Source organism: Lycorma delicatula, chromosome 5, assembly GCF_047948215.1.
Source record: "Lycorma delicatula isolate Av1 chromosome 5, ASM4794821v1, whole genome shotgun sequence".
NCBI classification, from domain to species: Eukaryota; Metazoa; Arthropoda; class Insecta; order Hemiptera; family Fulgoridae; genus Lycorma; species Lycorma delicatula.
Genome location: NC_134459.1, coordinates 28,933,552 through 28,951,671, shown reverse-complemented (window position 1 = coordinate 28,951,671; position 18,120 = coordinate 28,933,552). Strand labels below are relative to the sequence as shown.

General features: G+C 27.7%; 1 protein-coding gene across 5 annotated transcripts in view; it reads left to right on the top strand.

Moving 5' to 3' along the window:
* LOC142324836 (uncharacterized) overlaps nucleotides 1-18,120 on the top strand; it is an 85,506-nt gene that overhangs the window by 56,088 nt on the left and 11,298 nt on the right. For 4 of the 5 annotated variants that reach the window (XM_075365869.1, XM_075365867.1, XM_075365866.1 and 1 more), the window contains exons 2-3: nucleotides 4,888-5,176; nucleotides 17,219-17,338. In XM_075365869.1, coding sequence (XP_075221984.1) covers nucleotides 5,090-5,176; nucleotides 17,219-17,338 — 207 coding nt within the window. In that variant the 5' untranslated portion in view covers nucleotides 4,888-5,089. The remainder of the gene's footprint in view (nucleotides 1-4,887; nucleotides 5,177-17,218; nucleotides 17,339-18,120) is intronic. The other variant, XR_012756410.1, reaches the window with a different exon arrangement.

The following is an 18,120-nucleotide window of genomic DNA, read 5'->3' as shown; positions in this document are numbered from 1 at the left end:
ATAAGAAGTGCAAACTGGCGAAAGAAAAGTGGATTAAAGAAAAGTGTTCAGAAGTGGAAAGAGAAATGAACATTGGTAAAATAGACGGAGCATACAGGAAAGTTAAGGAAAATTTTGGGGTACATAAATTAAAATCTAATAATGTGTTAAACAAAGATGGTACACCAATATATAATACGAAAGGTAAAGTCGATAGATGGGTGGAATATATTGAAGAGTTATACGGAGGAAATGAATTAGAAAATGGTGTTATAGAGGAAGAAGAGGAAGTTGAGGAGGATGAAATGGGAGAAACAATACTGAGATCTGAATTTAAGAGAGCATTAAAAGATTTAAATGGCAGAAAGGCTCCTGGAATAGACGGAATACCTGTAGAATTACTGCGCAGTGCAGGTGAGGAAGCGATTGATAGATTATACAAACTGGTGTGTAATATTTATGAAAAAGGGGAATTTCCATCAGACTTCAAAAAAAGTGTTATAGTTATGATACCAAAGAAAGCAGGGGCAGATAAATGTGAAGAATATAGAACAATTAGTTTAACTAGTCATGCATCAAAAATCTTAACTAGAATTTTATACAGAAGAATTGAGAGGAGAGTGGAAGAAGTGTTAGGAGAAGACCAATTTGGTTTCAGAAAAAGTATAGGGTCAAGGGAAGCAATTTTAGGCCTCAGATTAATAGTAGAAGGAAGATTAAAGAAAAACAAACCAACATACTTGGCGTTTATAGACCTAGAAAAGGCTTTCGATAACGTAGATTGGAATATAATGTTCAGCGTTTTAAAAAAATTAGGGTTCAAATACAGAGATAGAAGAACAATTGCTAACATGTACAGGAACCAAACAGCAACAATAACAATTGAAGAACATAAGAAAGAAGCCCTAATAAGAAAGGGAGTCCGACAAGGATGTTCCCTATCTCCGTTACTTTTTAATCTTTACATGGAACTAGCAGTTAATGATGTGAAAGAACAATTTAGATTCGGAGTAACAGTACAAGGTGAAAAGATAAAGATGCTACGATTTGCTGATGATATAGTAATTCTAGCCGAGAGTAAAAAGGATTTAGAAGAAACAATGAACGGCATAGATGAAGTCCTACGCAAGAACTATCGCGTGAAAATAAACAAGAACAAAACAAAAGTAATGAAATGTAGTAGAAATAACAAAGATGGACCGCTGAATGTGAAAATAGTAGGAGAAAAGATTATGGAGGTAGAAGAATTTTGTTATTTGGGAAGTAAAATTACTAAAGATGGACGAAGCAGGAGCGATATAAAATGCCGAATAACACAAGCTAAACGAGCCTTCAGTAAGAAATATAATTTGTTTACATCAAAAATTAATTTAAATGTCAGGAAAAGATTTTTGAAAGTGTATGTTTGGAGTGTCGCTTTATATGGAAGTGAAACTTGGACAATCGGAATATCTGAGAAGAAAAGAATAGAAGCTTTTGAAATGTGGTGCTATAGGAGAATGTTAAAAATCAGATGGGTGGATAAAGTGACAAATGAAGAGGTATTGCGGCAAATAGATGAAGAAAGAAGCATTTGGAAAAATGTAGTTAAAAGAAGAGACAGACTTATAGGCCACATACTAAGGCATCCTGGAATAGTCGCTTTAATATTGGAAGGACAGGTAGAAGGGAAAAATTGTGTAGGCAGGCCACGTTTGGAGTATGTAAAACAAATTGTTGGGGATGTAGGATGTAGAGGGTTTACTGAAATGAAACGACTAGCACTAGATAGGGAATCTTGGAGAGCTGCATCAAACCAGTCAAATGACTGAAGACAAAAAAAAAAATATGTTTTTGATGCTGTAATTTTTTTAAATTAAGTTTACTTACTTTGCAGTCACATTAGTCTTACAAGTGGGTATTAATTAAATTAATTTCTTATGTTATAATTATGCCTGTGAAGAATCTTCAGGTTAAAATAAGGTTTATTGTTTACTAGTTTTTTAATACTTAATTTAATCTCGGAAAAAAATTGTTACTAGTTTGTAAATTAAAATTTTCATCATTAAATTACTTACAAAATAGAATATTTTAATTACACGATACTTTAAACTGTATTTTACATTACTTAAAATTAAAAATGTAAATGATGTGCAAAAGATTTATCTTATTGAAACTTAAGTAAAAACTAATTTTTTGTGATTTTCTAAAACAAATGTTGTATGTCTACCCGTTGAAAGTTTTATAGCTTAATTAAAAAGAAAATAATAATAATGATTATAAATGAATAAGGAGATTATGTAAAAAGTATCTACAAGAGAGATGTGTGTATATAAACTTAAAAAATTTCTATCGGTAAAATGTGTTAACTTATATTAAAAATTATTTATATAGGTTGGTAATATAATTTTTCATAAAAAAAATTTATTTAAGGTATCTAGAAAAAACTTACTGTAGAAGAATTTGTTTCCCCTATAAAATACTAAAGACCTGTTAATTTGGTGAAGAGTAATGCTTGAACATGCATTAAAAAAAAAAAAAATGTACATATGCTGGGTTTTGTATTGTGAAATAAATAAATAAATTTTGTATTGTGAAATAAAACTCAGTCTTTTTTTATACCTATTATGAACTTTAATCAATTACATATTTTCCATTTTGCCATCTTTCTAGTAACTTCATGATTCCACACTCATAGAGCATGTGAGATTCTCATCCTTATCAGAAAACAACTAAACTGAGTGAGATTTCAGGTCGCATCAACATTAGTGAAAGTTTTACTATTCAGAGTTTTTGCAAATATGAATCTGATGGTGCAAAATCAGGGCTGTACGGGGGAGATGAGACGATCACTTACTGACCGAGCACCAATAATTTTCCGTGAGTTACCAAAGATGGGTGAGACCTTGCATCGTCTTTGTGAAATATCCATTCCTTTGCAATTTGGTAGTTCTGGCTGTTTTTCTTTTTATTGCTTTCTCCAGTTTTATTAGTTGTTGACAGTAAACAACTGAATTGATTCCTTGAAGCAGCTCAAAATACACAACAAACACTTTGTAATCCCACTGGCATGATGTTTTTTTAATGTGATTCAGCTTTGATGTGGTTCATCACGCTTGGACCGTGATTGTTTGTGATTGGTGTTACTATAGACTATTCCTTTATCATCACCAGTGATGATTTGTTTCAAAAAAAAGGTTTGACTTAATCGTGAAGGTCTCGGTGAACCTCTCGATTTGTGCAGAATCCAAACATCAAGGCAAACAAGTCCAAGACATTCAGTGTAATTTTCAATCATTGTGTGCGATACATTTAACCTTTCTGTGATCGCTTGCACAGTTAAAATGTTAATCTGATTCAAATATGGCATTTATTTGGTCTTCATTGACTTAAGTAGATCGACCAGAATGACGGTCATTTTTGAGTGAAAAATCTCCTGAATGGAATTTTTTGATATGTGCTTCTTTTAAGTGATCAATACCATAAACGTCATGAATCTCTTTGTGAGCCTCAGCAGTTTTTTGCTTTTATTGAAATAAAAAAGTTGAAAATGTTCCTTTTTTGGACTCATTGACATAAACTAACTGATGTAAAGTTTCACTCGGTTTGCTTCTAAAGCATGATAATAGTGACAGCTATCAAATTCCAAGAGAAAGAGTTCACAATATCGATAGAAGTCCTTCAAAACAAACATAAAGCTGAAAACCGGAATTATTTTCTTCCCTCTTTTGTTGGTCTATTAAAAAAAATGGTTTTTGTTTTCGAGCCTGTCTTAATTTTGATTAATTTTGATTAATTTAGATTAATTTTGAATAGTAAAGTTACTTCATTTGTCGGCATAATTTTTTGTAAACCGAATTAATCTTTATGCACGACATCTTTATTTCATTTGTTTTTTTTTAAATTGTAAAATATTAAATGACTATTAGATTTACAGTGCAAATATTAGATTTACTGATCAAAACTAAAATATAATGAATGAGAAAAAAATAATCCAGAATTTGAATGGGTAACGAGTGTGCGGATTCTGCTGCTAAAGATACATGTAGCCAACCGTCTTTCTCCACTCGTGTTACAACTACCAATTTCATAAATTCCATTAAAAGTACATTTTGAAGAAGTCTGAAGATTGACCGGATTGCTACAGCAAATAATAAACTCTGACATATAAAAATCACTGTGATGCCAAGGGACTCATCATGCAGGAAAGTTCGCCGAGAGGAAGTAATCCTCTGTTTTGATTGCGTTTAGGACATACCAAGGCTACTCATAGACACCTGATGTCAACGGAGAGCACACCATTGTGCGTCTGATGCGACTGCAGTTTGACTGTGCACCATATCCTTGTGGACTGCATATGCTATGCGGCCTTACATCGTAACTCTAAATTGCTGAGGGACATATGGCACGTCCTCAAAAATGACAAGAACGTACTAAACCGGGAATTATTACTTCTAAAAAGAATTAATATGCTTAATAAGATTTAACCCTCCAAAATGTTTGTATTATTTTGTTATTTGTATTATTTTCATGTATTATCCTAATTGTTTTGTTTCTTTTACTATTTGAATTTTATTCCTATTATCTTAGTTTTAACCCTATTTTGATAATATTTTTATATCGGAGAAGTTTTGTTATTATTTTAACTTGGGTGATTGTAACACGAAAGCATTTTTTGCCCCCAAAAAAAGAGAAAATAAGTTGAATGAATGCTTAGTTTTATTTCTGAAATTTAATGAGTTATAAAAAAAAAGTTACGGATTAATTAAAAATAAAAATTTGAAGAAGATAGCCTGATTTTGGTATATGTATCTTTCTTTGTGTGTGTGTGTTTTTTCTCTTTATATATTTTATTCAGATCTTATCATGAAAAAGAATATTATTTATCTAATCAATAAATTAATAAGTGCATTTGTTGTTTTGTTGCAGGATGTAGTGGTCATCATTTGTTAAACACAGTAGCATTTTAATACATGTATGTATCGTTCACATACTGTACATGTGTAATAGTTAATACATACATGTATATGTTGAAAAGTACCTGTGTAATATTGTTAAATATATTCATTAATTATTGAAGTACACTTTATATATACGTATCGGTTTATTTAATATTATACTGTAAATAAAAATGATGGAAAATCAAGTCGCCGGTAGAAGAAGAACTACTACAAAACACTCGGCTGAGGATCAAGCGCTTGATCAGATTGCCAAAGAGGTATGTAATAAAAAAATATTTTTTTCTTTATTATACTATTTTTTTTTTTTTGTTGCTGGTTTAAAAATCTTTGTTCATTAAACTGCTATTACTACAGAGTCATTTATAAGAAAACTTGTCTAAAAAAATAGTGAATCTAAATGGTATGGTGATTTTATTACAGTATGATTTAGTTATTTCTTTCTGATTAGTTAGCGATTTCTGATCGGTATATGTCAAGTAATTTGAAATTAAATAAAGTCTATAAGTTTGTCTTTTACCAGTAAAAAGCAGCATTTCATTATTATTTAAGTTATATAGTTGAACAATTGATGTTTACTTGATAAAATTATTATATAAAATAAAAAAAATCTTGCTCGCCTCATATTTAAAATTTTCTAATTTTAAAACAATTTGCTTTCCAATTATTAGAAGATTTCTTCTGTAAGTTTTATACAGTTAGTTAATTCTAATCTATTCCTTACTCGATTGGAATATCCTGTTACAGTGTCGACAGTCGTGTTCATCTTTAATCTTATGAAATCCCTGTATAACCAAATTATATTTTTGACCTATCTTGTGTTGTTTGTTTATATTCTATTTTATCAATTCAATGCGGTTGTAAATCTTTTATCGTTTGATTCAGCTGAGATTTAGTTTTTTTTTTTTTTTATCTGCTACGTGTAAAATTTGCTTGTAATTGATCTTATATCTACGCTTTATTCTACGAAGCAGTTTGAAAAATTGAATAATGTTGTTCCGTGTAGTGCTTGTTTGTATCGCTTGTATCTAAATAAATCTGCATCAACATTAAAATTTTAGAAAATGGCACATTAAAAAAACCAGAGCTGAACAGATTTCATTTGAAAAATATTAAAATTACAGATGGATTAAATTTGATAAAAATTATATATTAAATCTATAGATCTAAACAGTTCAAATGCATTATTTGATTACAGTATTGTGCAAATTAATCTGAACACAGACTTTATTTAATAAAAAGTAACTTTATTTAGAAAAAAGAAATCATGTACAAAAAAAATTGTATAATTTGCGAATATCTAGTAGTCCAATGTTTTTCATATGCTTTTTATTGAAAATCTTATTGCTACTTGTTTTGTACCCAAATTTTCTGTCAAAATTATTTCACACATAAGAGTTTTCTGCCTCTAGAGTAACTGCTCTAATAGTGATTTACTGATCATAATATTTTTTTATTTTATGTTGTCAATAGTTTTATAAGTTTTTGATGTGTTAGGACATCGACCTTTTATCTTTTGAAACAACTTACAATATATCATCAGAATTATTAAGTTCAGACGTCTAAATTTAATTTATCAAAAAAAAGTAAAATTAAATGTATAAAAAGTAATTTAAAATAATGTTTCTTTTGCTTTTTACTTCAAAAATTAATACATTTCATAATTTTTTTTTGTAAAATATCTGAAAATATTGATTACACAAAGTAGAGCATAAAGTTATTACACTACAGCTTAAATTTGGCTTTTCTTTATCTCTGTGTGAGACCAATGGCTATGAATTTACATGTAAAATTCTTATTAAAATTTGCTTTTGTTTCGCCTCTGTAATTATGGTAATTTGGAACATATATTAAAGTTTTATCCAACCTTTTTTTTTTATAAAATGTTTATTTTTCAAAAGATGAGAAAAATGTTTTATGAAAACATATATTTTTATTTCAAGAAAAGTTAACTTTTTAAGTAGGTAATCTGCATATTTTATTGCAAGATAGTAGAGCCTATATCCTTGAAATTCCATGGCATCCATTCTGGTCAGTGTTTCTTATTTCCTACAGTTCCATGATGACGGTTGGTCCATTAGGTCAGTTATTATTTTTAGTTTACAAGTCTGCATGAGTGAGTTTACACTGTTTGTAGAAATGTAAGTAATTTGTTTTGGTTTGATTTTTGATTTTGTATTGTTCTTATTCATGTGTTAGGGCATTCCAATGCTCCCAATTACATGTTACCTTCTAAGTGGCAACCTGTTGTATCCGAGAGCTACCTTCTCTGAACTGTAATGATGCTTGGTTCAGTCGAAGGAGTATTCCTTAAAAGACCTTTCATAGTTGACTGTCAAGTGGTCACCTGTGATGGGACTAAGTCCTGAGTTACAACTCTAGATGTGATGTAGTGAGCTGATAGTGTGGTATGACTTGATGATTTAATCACTGGAAAGAAGAGAGCAAGAATGATTTATTGAATTCCCACTTTGCTTTAAAAAATATGTTACCTGTATAAATTGCCCCCTAAGCAAATCCAACAATTTTCATTTTAAAAATGCTTGGTACGTAGAAAGAGGTTGTGTGATAGTTTTAATTTAAATACATTTTTTTATTGGTTCAGTTTAGTTGCTGTCAAAAAAGTGACTTGGAATAGTGCTGGTTTTGACAATTTTGCAAATGCAGCTTGATCAATATATAAACACATATATTTGCAGAACATTTGAAATCTGTTATTCAATTTAAACTACTAAAAAAAATGTAAATAGAAATAAACAATGTAATATAAATATATTCTTAGTTATTCATGGCAAATTTTATCAAACATTTTCGGTTAAATATACTTACTATGAGAGCTGTTGGGATAGTAATTTTTTTTAAACGATTAGTTCGCTATTCTCATGATGATTTATTTGGTTCCCTTAATCTTGGAAAGTTTAAATTACTATTAACTTCAATTTTTTATGTATGTTCTGAAGAGGTAATAAATCACAATGGAAAAATAATGAATATTTTTACAGATCACAGTGACCAAAAAAATCCAAAATAGAAGTTTTAGAGATGCTGCAGATCGTATTAATAATTAATTATGAAACAAAATTTGGTCTAGTCTTATCTTCTTTTTTGTAGAAATTGATGGTTCCACTTACTTTAATAAAATTTTCCAGTGTAATAATACATTAAGATATGTAACCATAGTCAGCAAATTATTAAACAATTTTTAAGATTTAATAACATTAGTTCTGACTATACTGCTCAAAAACTGTTTGAAGTAATATCAAATATTCTTTTGCCATCTGAATTTGAGAAAAAATTAATTGGCTAGTGTTATGGTAGAGGAACCATTATGGCTGGCTATTAAAGTCTTCAAATGAAAGTTAATGAATTTTCCCCTTAGGGAGCTTTTATCATTGTTTAGTGCACCATTTAAATTTCATTTTACTGCATAGACTTTTAAAAGAAATGTCTAAATGCCAATTTTTTTCACTATTTATTTTATTCAATGGAATTTCCAGTGTTTTGGTACGTTTACCTACAGATACTTTTTGAATGTAATTGGGTAATGCATTTCAACCCAGGGAAGAAGAAGATGTCTTCTATTTCAAAAGTTTTGGCTTCAGTATTTGAAAACTGGGCTGCTTTAAAAATTTTTTTTATTTCCATTAAAACTGACCAAAATTCATCTGCTGTATGTAAATAACTGTATGACTCCTAGATAACTTAAGTGACTTTGACTTTACTCTTCTTGATTAACTTTATGTGATTTTTTTTTACAGCAGAAATTTTATTTGATGTTTTTCCAAAAAAATCTTCTGATATAAATCTAGTTTCTATAAATATCAAACATACACTTGACCTGGTAATATAAGAATGAAACATTTTTTGATGATTTACGTAATAATGCAAAACAAAAAAACACCTCTTGACATCAAACACGGGGAAAAGAAATATGATTTTTCAACTAATCTGAACCATTACTTAATTAGAAAATTAAAAAACAAACCATTAAAAATTAAAAAAACATCTTTTTTAATAAGTATAAAATTTTGTTTTATTCTAGTGATAAAATTCATTGTGCATTTTGAGAATTTACAAAAAAATTAGTTTTGTCAACCTTCAAAATATATCGCATTTAAATCATAATATTTTTTGCAGAAACAATTTCATCCGTACTTTCATCATATTTCATACGTAGGTTTTCTTAAATAATTTTCCAATAATCTTTTTTAAGAAGTATTTTCTGATTGATATCCAGCCAATCCAAGAATTTTGAGATTATAACACTTTTTTTCTAATTTTATACTTCAGAACAATCTTTTTTTCTGATCAGTTATTGTATTGATACCGAAGATAGTATTGTTTACTCTAGTATTGTTCATACTTATCTTTAACAAACCAAAAGATGACATCTTTATATCTGATTCTCACACATCTAAGTCTTTTGCCAAATCATTCTTCATATAGTAGAATGTGATAGAGCTCTTATCATACTTTATATGACCTCCGCCGAGATTGTACTTATACCATATTTATTTAAATGGATGTTAACTACCTTTAATTTCTTGTTCACTGAAAAACAATTCGTTTTTACTTGTCTATTATGCTACTACTTGCTGTTGTGTACAACCCAGTTTTGTCTGTATCTGGAGAACAAATATCAGCGTTAGGTCGGAGGGGGTCTGAGTTTTATGTCATTCACCATCTTCTCGGACCAAAGGGCAACTGGTCAATTAACATTAACTGATGAACATTGTTGTCGGTCAGTGTTTTATGAAAAAAATTATTACATATTATCTTGTAAAAATTTTTTATCTAAAAATTTCAGAGAATTCAAAGATAGGTATTATTTTTTCCTGTGAATTTTTTTTGTCTTAAGAAATTTAGAAGAAGTAAATTTACAAACTTATTCAGCAACTAAAAAAAAAATTTAGATTTTTTTATTATACTCGATGATATCCAGGTTATTTGTAAAAATGCATTTAAAAAATATTAATAATTTTATGCACGTTTTCCATTACTCAGTCAGTTCTGAAAGTACACTGAAGAAAGAAATAGCAAATTATAGGAATAATTTCTCTAAAACTTTTGTTTATGGTTGTTTTTTATTAGATTTTTAGTTTTCAAGATAAAGGAAAAAAAAATTTTTTCTGAAGCGGGGGATAAAAAAATTTTAAATATTACAATTCAGTTATTTTTTATAATTTACAAAAATAAGAAAGGTCAAAGGGCAGAGAATTTGTAACTTTTAAAGAATAATTTTTAGACACTTGTTTTGGTAAAGTAAGTAGTTTTACTTACAAAATTTATCTTTTACCTCCTTGTTCGCAATCCTCTATAGACCATCTTATTCTGCAAGACCCTGTAGACATTTTTTTAGTACCTACATGTGCTAAAAAAGTTAATTTTCTTATTATTTCCTTACTTAGTGTCTACTTTTACTGTAGTACTTTTTAGTTTATTTAAAAATTGTTTGTAACTCTAACAAAGCCATAAATGCTATACAAAAGTGACACCAAGTTATCAATCCGGGATTTGGGAATAGCAAAGGATGGTGGATGTTACTCCAATAATTTTGATAGTAAATTTTAATAAATTGTACATACACAGTTATTAATCTTTCTTATATTGCTTTGTGATCCTAATGAATAGATTGTCTTGCCTGACGATCCATATCTTTTTCTTATTCCTAATCTTGTTTCCCATCTTTGGTTTTGTTGGTGTAGATTCTGATTTGAAATTATACTGTGGATGATGGATTCAATGAAAATGTTTAAACTTATATCAATATGTTAGTGTTTTAGCAACTTTGTAAATATACTCAACTTTGCACTTGAGTGCAAAGAGTCTTATAAATATCCTCACTCTTTAATTTCTGAAATAAAACTGTTTGCTTCTGTTATAATTCATTTCAATTCAATAACTGCAGATGGAATTTTTTTTAACAGCTTCTTATTGCTAAAATAGTTTTCAGATAAACGTTAAATTTGATGTGGTTAAAGATAAGTTTATGATTTAATGTATTTGAACTAGAAATTACAGAATCATTTTGCAATTAAGTTTCAGAGCTTAAAAGTTGCACATGCTAAACAAACGCATCAAAATCTGTGTTTTCCCACTTTTTTTATGTAAATGATGTGTTTCATATTGTTTATATAAGTGGATTATAGAGTAAAATAAAATAAAACGACCTATATTTTGTTTTAAAATTTTAATGGATGTCTTTGATTGTTAAGTAAACTATAAAAGTAGATAGATTTAAACTGATTTAAATATAGTAAAACAAAATATGTGGTTCATCTGGTTTGAATTTATTGTTTTCCATTATCAGCATAAATATAGAGAAATGAATGTCTTAAGTGCAATTATAAATTTTTTATTCTTCTTCCCGTTTTCTATAATTAATTTTGGAGTGTATATCAGTGATCTCTAATTCTTTCATTCTCTTCACTATTCCTATCGTATAAACTATAAACTATATAACCGTATAAAATAACCTATTGTGTAACCGTTATAAATTCTGACCTAAATTTAAAATGCAATTAAATTGAGTTATGTAAATTTGTGAATTCATTTGTATTTTATTTTATATTAAACTATTTTGTTATATGAATTTTTTATACGTCGATGGATGATATATTTGTTAAAATTTAATAGTTAAATTAATAGCAGCATGATTCATTTGTTATTAAATTATTTCTTAAAATAAAATTTTAAGAAACATGACATGCTGAAAAAATGTACTAACGTTTTCTATATAAAGAGAGTTACATTTGTGTGGATACACATACTCACACAGACTTTGACAAATCAGAGAAATAGTGGTGGTATTAGACCTGTAACACCATCAGAAAGTGTCAGTTGTATGCGTGATTTTGTCTTGGCAAGTTGTGTGTAGTGCGTATATATATAAAAAAAACTGATCTTGAAATTTTACAAACCGTGAATTATAAGGAACACAGGTATGAGAATTTAAATAAAAGGCCACTCCATAAGAAACATTCTTGGCTCTACTTATTACTTACTCATCGTTAAATTCTTTAAAGAAAATAACTTTAAAAATATTATTATTAAAATTGTAGCATGTTAAAATGGCAAAACTATAAGTAAAACTGTAATTAAAACTAATCTTGGATTGGCCAATTCTTTAGTATCATATGTATTAGTAAGATATTTTCTTAATTTCTGATACAATAGCGGTTCTACGAATGAACCTAAGTAGACAAGTTATGGGACAAAAAAGTTTTTGTGTTATTAAATTTGTCATAAGATAATGATTCTGAAACTTACAATTGATAGTTCAATTTTTGAGTATTATTTGCACTTAGTTTGAAAAATAATTTGTGAAACATTGAATTTTCAATTAAATATTTAGCTTATAGCCTACATTAGATAACCTCCCCACCAGGGAGGTGGTTATCTCCACCTCCCCAGAAACCATGCTTTGGTTTTCTTCCTAGAAAGCTATCCATCTAGTATTTTTAAAGCAAAATCTCAAAGAATAACAACCTTTATTTACAAATGTTATCAGTTAAAAAAACAATATAACAGCCTGAACTTGGGAGTTAGTTACGTTATTCAAACTGTAATATCTTATTTCACAGAAACATTATTTTAATAGTTGTGTTTTTTTACTAGTTTTTATAGCGTTCAGAGTTTCCTGATTAACTGCATAATGTTAATATTTATATAAGAAAAAATTATATGTAGTTTTTTCACAGTATTATAATAAAACATTTATTATTGATCATACAATTCAATGACTTTTAAAAAGTCATTGAATCTTAGACTTCTGTTTAAAACATTTATTTCAGTTACTTTAATTATATTTAATATAAACCCTGGTGTATTATAATAAAGTAGTATTTAAGTTATTGAAAATGTAAATTGACTGAATAATACTGGGTTCTAGAAATTGTATGCTTCTATACTACAATAAATTAAAATTTTTTACAAAAATAAAAAGTTTTAAAGAATTTGTTTAAAAAAAAAAATGAACTTACTAATGTTGGGATTTGTGAAACAATGTACTAAGACTATGCTGCTTGATAATTTTATTTCCTAAGGTAACATAAAACCAGTTACAGTAATTCAACACATCAAAAAATGTTACTAACAGCAATGAATAATTATACGTTATTTATTCGTTATGAAACAAGCTATTTATATATAGATAGCTATATAATAAAATAAATAAATAATAAATTCATAAAGAACATATAAAACATACTCTTTTGCTTAGTGGATATTTGATTCAAACACCTATTATTAAACTACTTGAAACTTGTAGAACCATATATTTAGCTACTTGAACTTTGATATTTGCATATCAGAATTTTACAAATCATCTTATTAATACATATACTAATATGGAATTGGCCAATCCAAAATTAATTCTAGTTATAATTTTGAACATAATTTATCATTATAACAAGTAACATTTTTAATAGTTCTTTATTAAATAGTTGATGAATTAGTAATATTGTAATGGATCCATTGAAATATTTTTGCGGAGAGGCCTTTAATAATCGTTTCTCATACCTGTATCCAGAATAAAACATAAATTCCAAACCTCCTGAACAGTTTTCCTAACAAAGTCACTGCACTCAGACTCACACCGACAAATCCAAACACAAAAATGCGTCTTTTGATGGTCTCCCAGTCTAACCTTACCGCCATTCCTGAGAATAAGTTTATGTGAGTGCATGTACACACACTAACGTAACACTTTCTGTGGGAAACGTTTGTTCCCATTGTGAGCATGATGTCATACTGTCATAAAATTTTATTTTTAGCAAGAATGTATGATAAGAATTGAATTACGCCATAATTATCCATAACCAGTCTTCTCTGAATAAATCCATTTAACCTCGCATTTTTAAAATCATCCGTCGACATAATACAAAATTTATAAAATAAAAAGTACATAATACAAATAAAATAACCAACTTAATTAAGCCCTGTGAGACTATTTTAGTCAAAATTTATAATGGTTACAAAATATATTACTTATTTTTTATTGCACATAAGTGTATGATAATTTAATTTTTATAACCTAATGATGTCCTTACATTTACCCAATTGTTCTTAAGCTATGCATCTTCATGAATCTGTAGTTATGTTTTTTAAATTCATTGATATGGTGGCATATTAAATTATGCCTTTTTATTGGCACAACTTATTTAATTATTATTTCTTGCTTGTTACTTGTATCAAATTTTATATATATTTTTATATGAAATTTTGTTAGTATTATGAAATTTACAAATTGTCATTTAATTACATTTTTTATTAATTTATATGATTTATTATACTGTATTGCATACCCTATTTTTTCAGAAACTTTTAAAATCACTTTTTGCAGTACACTAACAACTTTTTTGAACTATATTGATAATGTTTGTTCTTATTATTTAATAAGAACAGTTCATGTCATTTAAATTAATATTATTTGTGATTGTGTGACTTTATATTTGGTATGAATATTGTCTCATATGCTGTCATCAATTTCCATGCCAAGTTTAGAGAGCTAGAATAGTTGTTTATATTATTTATTCTTTTTTTTTTTATTTCACTGCACATATCACTTTACAGTGAATGCTGTGGAATCAGTTTATTCTCAACAAATGTTTCAACATTACCAAGTTTGTGAAATCACTTCAATAAATGTTAAATGAAATTATTGGAAAACAGTGAATGAAATGCAATAAAAAGATTTTTATTAATATTGAATTTTTAAAATAAATTAAGTGACTGGTAACACATAGTACGAGTATCAAGTTGGTGGGACCACTCTAAATAAATACTTAGAATAAAGTTATTAAACTCTAATTTCTGTAAAAATAGGCGTTTTTTTTTTTTTGCTATAAATTAATAATCTAATTAATAGTTTTAAGACTACAATTTTATTAGATTTCTTAAGAACAAGTATGAAGGTGGTAGTTGAAATTTTACAATATCTAGTTAAAATTTTATTATAGAAAAGTAACTTAAATAGAACTTTTGCATGTGTAACTCAACATCAAATTAATTAGATCTAAAAAAAAAATCACAATTTATTAAAAGATAGAAATTGGGCTTATTTTGTTGTGAGGTATCTGTGTATGTATTCCAGCTTAAGTCTAAGCTGTCTACAAGATCTGACAGTAAAATTTACTAAAATGAACTTTCTATGTCTTTATTGCTGAATATTTCTATGATTCCCTTCAAAGTAATTTCTATGGAAAGCTGTGCATTGACACATGCTCTTAGTTCACACTTTAAAACTTTTTTGAAATTGGTTTTGTGGATCCATCTTCAAAGTTACTATCTTACTGCTATTGATTGTCATCTGTATCATCAAACTTTATCCCTTTTGGTGTTCTTTTAGTGCATTTGGGAAAAGAAAAAAATCATAAACAGATAGATCCAGTCATAGGATCTCTAAAAGGTTTTGATTTTGACAAATTTTAGCTCATCTTTGCTTCTGCATAACAGAGAGCCACCTCAGCAACATTTTTGCACACTACTACTCTTGTTAAGATTTTCCCTAAATATTCGCCTATCAATGTTATTTGTTTTACTATACGTCTGACAGTCATTTGATGATTTCATATAGTTCGATGAGCTGTTACTATGTTTTCATCAGTTATGTTTCTTGATGGTTGCCCTGAGTTTTTGTTGTCAAAAACATTTTTTCTTCTCTCAGAAAACTATTTTACTTTTTTTGAAGAATGATGTTTTCATTATGTTATTATCCGTACAAACTTGTACTAATATTTCATTTGTATAGTAGTCTTTTATTTGTAGTCACCATGTTGATGTTTATAAATTGTTGTTATCTGACATCATGTCAATAGAATAAATTGCATGAATCATTTAAAGATAAAAAAACAGTTCTCATGTAAGTTGGACATTGAAAACTGTATTTTAACTTTAGTGATTATGCCAGTTTGATGTCAAGTTGATTTTTTGTAAAATACAAAAAGTATGGTAAATTTTTTTAAATTTCATGTTTAAGAGCTAATTCTCTTAATTTTAATATACAATTTTCAAAGTGATCCTCCTAAACTGATATTTATGACTTTGCAGAATTTAAATTTTAAATTATTGGTTCATTTTTGAGCCATTTTCTTTTAAATAAAGTGAAAGTCATGTTATTATTTAAGAGTTGATTTAATTAACATATTAACTAATGACTTAAAAAAAAAAATTATCAACATATAAGAAACACTGAATTGCAAAAATACAGCATTGGAATTGATAATTGTGTTTGATAACACAAGCTACAACAGAGCAAAACTGTTACACATAACAATAAATACTATTTATTGTCTACCACATCTGTGATTGAGTTTACCAATATCTATCTTCTTGCTGAAATACTTTAATAATACTTTGAAATACAGTATAGTATACTACTTAATGTAAAACATGTTGATAAAATGTCACATTTGCATACTACTTTGATTATATCATATATCTACACAAAGACTAGACTTGATAGTGTCGTATATACCTCATACTCATCAGTAGATTTCATTTCAACTTTCATTTTATTTTAAAATATGACAACAAAAAGAATATGACAACAAATTACTCAACTTCTTAGACTTAATTATATTCTAAAACAACAAGAATTTCAATATTCTACAAGCACAATTTCAATATATGATGAAACCTACCATAACTGACACCTTTATCAAGAGTGAAACATAAACATGAAGTTCTTTTTGCATATATTAGATCATTAAAATATTCATATTTGTAATGTGTGTATATTTATAATATATACGCTTGTCGGCATGATAACACATGCTCACCTGCTGACATGAATTAAACACAACAGAACACCTAATATATATTTTGTGTGTTGCAACTGCACAGCTACACTTACCAACATGTTACATCTAGATAGCACAATGCCGAAAATACGGAAGATTTTTGTTAATTTCAAAAATGCATCTATTAGCAATAACAAACAAAATTCTAACACATCATCCAACATTCATACAAAATTGGCTAACATTTTCAGAAAATTAGAAGGTTAAATTACTATGTAAAGAAGATTATAATTATTAACAAATCACTTACCATTAAATTTCGCCATCAAGAAGTGTACAAATTTAATTGCAGTAACTGCATTAGATACTGTTTTGCACAAATCAGAAAATTTACCCTTGATAACCTAGCACTATGCACAATAACAGAATCAATAAAGCAGATCTTCTGGAAGCATGTTATTATTATGTATTAAGAGAGTGGGTAGTTTTCAAAATTGTTATTATTTATAATATTTTTCTATGAATGATTATGTTCATACATTGGTTGTGTTTCTTGTACAGGATAATCCTTTGGTTCTTTTCACAAAATTCTTAGTGAAAACCGTAGAAGAAAAGAATTTTACAGAAAGTGTTTTGGATATAGAAGCTTTTAAAAAATCATTCTCTTCATTGGATAATTATGTAATAATTACTAATATCTTTATTGTGTGTGGTGCACGTGGATGTGTGCATGTGTTTTAATTACTCAATATCATTTAATATTTAATAGATTAAAAATCACTTACATTATTTATATAATCAATTTTGTTATTTATTTGGCTGTGAATACTTAATGGTATAATGTGTATGTGAGAAAATATGTAAGTTTTTAAGTCATTTATTTCTATTTGTGTTTTTTGTCATATTCAAATTATTTTTTTTAAAGAAAAATGGGTATTACATGAATAGAAGAGTATATCAAGAAGTAACTATATAATCGCACATTATTAATTTGTGAAGTGAATTGGACTGACATTAATAGATATAATTTGTTACGAAAGTTCTTCTAATGCAGTCTTATATTTTTGTTTGTCTGTTTTTATCACCAGACATGTTTGTTAAGTATTAGGAAATGTTGACTGAATAAATGCCCCTTATTTATTTTTTTAAATATTTTTGTATGTGCTTATTTGCTTAACCGTAATTGTTATTTTGTTGTTTTTTTTTCATTAATTTTGTATTGAGATTAATGTGAGAATATAATATTTATCGCCTGCATTTTTGACAGTTTTCTTGTTTATATTTTCCTGGCTGTTTATATTAGCATCCCTTTTTTTTGTTGATAATGTGAATGAGTGACTTTCAAAAAACAGTGTTCCACGACTATAACCATCTTTTGCTATCTATAATCTGAATTTTATTTAAGAAATTTAATTTGTTTCTTTCTTTTCTTCATAATGTCTAAATGTATTTGTATAAATATT